Raw genomic sequence first — 5,551 nt, 5'->3', positions numbered from 1 at the left:
ATATAATAATATAATTGTACAATGTAGGTTTTAATATTTGAAGAAATAGTAGACACCATTAATAAATAAATAAAACATTCGTCTAAGACAATGGGTTTATCAGGCAAAGCCTCCGTGGGTGCCTACGAGCATAAGTATCAATGATTTCATCTATGTCTAGCTCTATGTCTCTGTGAATGTACAATAATATCAGAGCGTTAAATCGATCTTCACTCATTGTATTCCTAAAATGATTTTGGATAAATTTAAGCGATGAGTTGGCTCTTTCTACACCTTCCGATGTCACTGGTGTTAATAGCATGATATTAATTATCCATGTGATGTTGGGAAACATTTTATTACAACACCGTTTGTCGCATAACGTGTCTGAAAGTGTTGTGGGGATGTTTTCTTCTGCCTCCCACAATGCTTTCCACAGTCGTAGCTCTTGCTGCAGTGTGCTATAAGACGGCAAGTCGTTTTTATAGAATTCGATTGCATTTTTGCTCAGAGTAGGAGCTGCGTTACATTGAAGGACTTGGAGTGCCTGAACAGACTTAGCTGCCATATCTCCAAAGCGATCACTGAACTGCTGAATAAGTGAATCTATGAACGGATTATAGATAGCATATTTGAAATACATCAGCCTGTGGGGTTGTAGCTGAGTTGTTGTTGCGTTGGGTTTGCATTCCACAACGCCTTGGTGGATCCATTGTATTGTTAGAAATGCTTGCCATATCTGTCATCCTTCTCCAAACTTGGTCATATTACTCATCATCATTTCGTGCTTCAGCTAACGTCCGCTTAACAGAAACCATATCATAACCCTGAATGATATCAAGAGTGGACCCTTGTAATTTACTGCTGATGCCACGAACATACCCCAAAAAGTTAAAAACAGTGTAGAAACTGGCAATGAATGTTGGATCAGTCAGTTTCTTAAAGAGACCTTGAGCTTCTGCCATTGACTTTGTGTTCCATCCAGTTTCCAAGGAAACAACTGCCTCCAGGCACAGGACGAGTGGCTTGTACATCTTCTCAAAGTTTTCTAAGGTGGTATGCTTCTCCGTCCACCTTGTTTGGCAAAATACACCTAACTTGGATATGTTTTTTTGGCGAGCTTTCTCCACTGTCATATTATACGTCTCTACTTCAGCTTCTAGTCTACGACTTCTTTTGGGTGAGTACTTAAAGAAAATCCCAAGCTGTGTCAAGGTGTCCAGCATGAGATGAATTTCTTTTACCTTGCAACTTTTGCAAAGGGCCAGATTCAAGTCGTGGCTTGAACAGTAATGGTACACTGCCTCCTAAAACGAGCAGCACATACTGATTGTGCTCCTGACATATTCCCTGCCCCATCCATTGTTTGTGATCTACACATTTGAATGTCCAAACCAACTTTATTTAGCGCCTCTACAAGTTGATTACAGATGGCCTCCCCAGTTATTTTGTCACACGAAACAAATTCAATCAGCCTCTCAACAGGTTTCTTGTCTTTTGTATATCGTAACACTATACCAAGTTGTTCCCAATTGCTACAATCTGTTACCTCATCACACTGGAAGCCAACGAAGGGACCAATCTCTTGATTTTTTATTTCATCAATAATTTTGTTTTGGATGAACTCTTTCATACAGAGTAAAAGATCGTTCTGACTTGTCTTTGAAGTATACTTCGCATTCTTCCTACAGGATTCTAAGTGTTCCTTCAATACCAAATCCCCAGCATCTACTCTCAGTTCCAACAGAGCCTTGAAGCTACAGCTTGTGTCATCGTCTCTGTGTCCCCGAAGATCTATACCCTGTCTTGCACAGTATTCCAAACATTTAATTATCGATCTGAGAATATTTTTATTCTTGTTAACACGTTCAATATTTTCTTCCTTAAGTAATGTATCTATCCTTCCATGGACGTTACTATACATATGAGTGAAAGCTGTTAATTTAGCTACAGAATTCTTGTGGTAATCACAAACAGCATGTTTTTTCAGATCTGCAATTGCATCTTTCCAATTGCTGTATGGCTCGGTAATGAGTTTCTTTGGGCGACGATGTGAGGTGTCTTGAAATAGCACACATGCCAGGCAATATAGTCCATCGTCGTGTTTGGAATATGTAATAAAGTTAATGTATTAAACCAATCTCTACGACAGTGTCTTACTTGATAGCCTGATTTAGTATTTTTGTTGACATACTTTTTTGATTGAAATTTGAATCCCTTTTCTGGTTCTCTGTTATCCAGAAGATGTTTAATGATCTTGTCATCAGTTGGAAGTTTGTGGACATAATTCTTTATGTATAAACTACTTGCATGGGAAGGCTTATCGCAACTCACAGATTCACTGCAGTCACTGCCTTCTGCTACTGAGGTCACTGATTGACTTTCTACTTCTGCCTGTGGATTGTCTAATTCCTGGACCATCTCAGAATCACATTCTAATAATAATAAAAAAAAAAAAAAAACATTCCTGGAGTTGTAAAAAATAAGATGTAGTGCTTTTTAAGTAACATGTATAAAACCTACTACTCTACTGACTACCAAAAAATCCATAGGCCTACTAGGAGTCAACAAATTCTGCTAATAAAATAAGATTTCATTAACATGAAATAAATACAGTACAATATGTCCTGCAAACTAGATTATCTTATTCATAAAAAGCCAAACATGAAAAGTGGATTTTTTTTTTCTAGCTGTAGTAAATTATTGTGCAGTACTTTTAAACTTACCGTCTCCCACTTCGCCATCTGATTCACTGGAATCGTTTGGATATTGTCTTTTTCTTTGAGCCAACCTGTCAAATTATAATCATGCACGTTATTTTAGTAGTCAAACTGATGTGCAGCCAGGTACTGTAAATCATACTACTACTATGCTCATACTCTGACTTACTGTAAGGCCTACACTGCAAATATACCGGTATTCTCCACGCCTAATAGAAGTCCGTTCCGAACATTTTATTGTAAGTAAGGCCTAAAATTTCAATAAAATTTGGCCAGAAATCAGGCTTTCATTTAATTTTGATTTACATAACCAATTCATTATTCAGTATTTACTATTATGCACACATTTTTCCTAGCGATTTTTCAGGCAAGTTTGAGGTTTTGAGTGAGGTATCATTCGCGCAATAATGATAATGTAGTTTGATTTTATAAAAAAAATTCCTTGATTTGTACCATGGTGACGATCACAAGGAAGACATGGCCAATGACAAAGTAGACGTAGAAATCATCCAAGGATTTCGGAAAAGAAGGCCAGATATTCGCATAGATTTTGACAAAAGGCTTTGTCCTAATCTTAATTTATCTGATTCACCAATGCAATAGGCAGTAGCTACGATTCTTCGCATCCTTTTTTCCTCCTCTAAAAATTGAGCTGCTTATGGCTAAGTAGTACAGTATAGGCTTATTCCTAGTAGTAGTAGTACTACTAGGCAGGCCAAGGGCTACGCTAGGCCTTAGTGTTGAGGAATTCGCAATGATAATGTAGTAAGTTGATTATTAATAGTACATGTAGGCCGCCTATTTGAGTTATTAGCAATTTATATAATAAAAGTATAATATATACTTACGGCTGTGGTCGAAAAAAATGGCTTAACACTGACTGCTTCATCATTTTTCATATCAACAATTTACCTCCGACGACAAGCAATGAAGAAAAAACTAAACTGGAACAACTCTTTCGACACGAAATGTTTAGTGTATCATACAAACGTTTAAATATCTGCCTCTGACAGAAAGCAATCAAGACAAGACTAGAAAAGAACGAATCGCTCGACACGAAAAGTTCAGTGTATTATACAAACGTTGAGACCGCTACACAACGGCCTTTGCTTCGAGATTTGAGCATGAAGGCAAAACAAAAGCAGCTTTCTTAGCTAGGTTTTTTGTCCGCTGATCGGTTAAAAAACGTATTTCATTTTTATTTTATCACTGAAAAACAACTACTGTAAAATGTTTAGCCCATAAATATGATGTGTGTGAAGAAAACATTAAACAATATTTTAATTTGGACCTTCAAAAAGCAGTTAAAAAGAAATGGCTATGAAATTTTAGGGGGGGGGGGCTAAAGCCTGTTTAGCCCCCCCCCCCCAAATCTGCCCCTGCCTCTACGCGGTGGGCGGTCAGCATAGCACCAATCGAAAAGTGAAAAATGACGGTGACTTTTTTCATGCAATACAATTGAAACAAATACTAAAGCAATCAGAAAAAAAGTGCCTTCCAATTACCGATGGGAACACAAAAAATCCGACAAGTACGACTGTGGAAAGACAAAAAATGACCTAAAAACTGCTAGGCTATTCTCGCTCTTAAACGAAAATGTTGCAAGAAGAATTAAAGAACCATGTCGTATATTTTAGAGCTTTTTTGATTTGTCAATATGTATGGCTGATAATTTTACGTTATTTCGTCAGGTCGAGGTGATTTCACTTTATTTGACCTTATTGATAATTTGCGGAACTTTTGTTTGACATTTTGGGTTACATAGGCCTACATATCAGTATTAACCAGATTTCCTGAGGATTTTCTCTTTCAAAACTTTCATCTGTCACAAAATTAGACTTAAAGGGTCATTAAAATTCTGAGCAATTATATATGATGGTAAATCAGATATCACTAAAAGTTCCTCTTAAAGTAAATACCTACCCAGGAAAGCTTTTCTGTGATCAATATACTTAAGGCAGACACGCAGTGCGCACGACGGTCATCCGCGACGGTCGTCGGTCGACGTGATTAATAGAACGAAACGCGACGACTCAGATACTTTATTTCGTCTATACAATCGTGCAGAAATTTGTTTTCCGCTAACTTTAAATAACTAAAAACAACGAATCAACACAATACAGTAGTAATAAATAGATCAGCTTAAAGACATTTAAGAAAACTAAAACACTGTAAATAGGCTGTGGACCGAGACCTCAAAAAGGCTTTATTTCTTGACTTCTGTAGTACACACCGTGGAAGTACTTGCTTTTATGTTAATTAAGTCTCCATTAGTGTTGTGAAATTAAACTTCATTGTTCCCACGTTCCATTCTTGCACACGAACGAAACGAAAAAACGCTAAAAACCTAAAAAATATCATTTTTTTTCGTTTGCTATGGAGGTTTCCCTTAGCAACGGTGCATTTAATAATAATAATAATAATAATTTATATAGCGCCAATTTCAACTATACCGAAGTAAAAATCAAAGGCGCTTAACATTTAGATGGTAAAAAGGTGCGTCTTAAGTTTTGTCTTAAAAATAGCAACTGACGGTGATTGGATAATATTTTTGGGCAATGAGTTCCAAAGGGATGCTGCGGAAAATGAATATGATCTAGAACCAAAGGTTTTGGTGTTAATCCTAGGAACAACTAAAAGATTTTTATCAGAAGAACGGAGACAAGTAGATGGGGCATACGCATGAATGAGTTCAACAAGGTAAGTGGGTTGTTTGTAAAATAGTGCTTTGAACGTTAATAGCAGGATTTTGTATTTGATACGAGATTCAATACGGAGCCAATGTAACTGATAAATTACCGGTGATATATGTGAGCGTCTAGAAGTAAGAGTCAGAATACGTGCAGCTGAAT

General features: G+C 36.9%; 1 protein-coding gene across 1 annotated transcript in view; it reads right to left on the bottom strand.

Moving 5' to 3' along the window:
• LOC117121760 overlaps positions 1-622 on the bottom strand; it is a 13,017-nt gene extending 12,395 nt beyond the window's left edge. Inside the window, exon 1 of the mRNA XM_033267070.1 lies at positions 127-622. Within this exon, the coding sequence (XP_033122961.1) occupies positions 127-622 (496 nt within the window). The remainder of the gene's footprint in view (positions 1-126) is intronic.
• Positions 623-5,551: the final 4,929 nt, after the last annotated feature.

This window comes from Anneissia japonica, unplaced genomic scaffold (assembly GCF_011630105.1).
Source record: "Anneissia japonica isolate Jap-2015-1 unplaced genomic scaffold, ASM1163010v1 scaffold3436_len560460_cov161, whole genome shotgun sequence".
NCBI classification, from domain to species: Eukaryota; Metazoa; Echinodermata; class Crinoidea; order Comatulida; family Comatulidae; genus Anneissia; species Anneissia japonica.
Note: the sequence above shows the minus strand (reverse complement) of the source record. Positions and strands in the feature narration are given on the sequence as shown.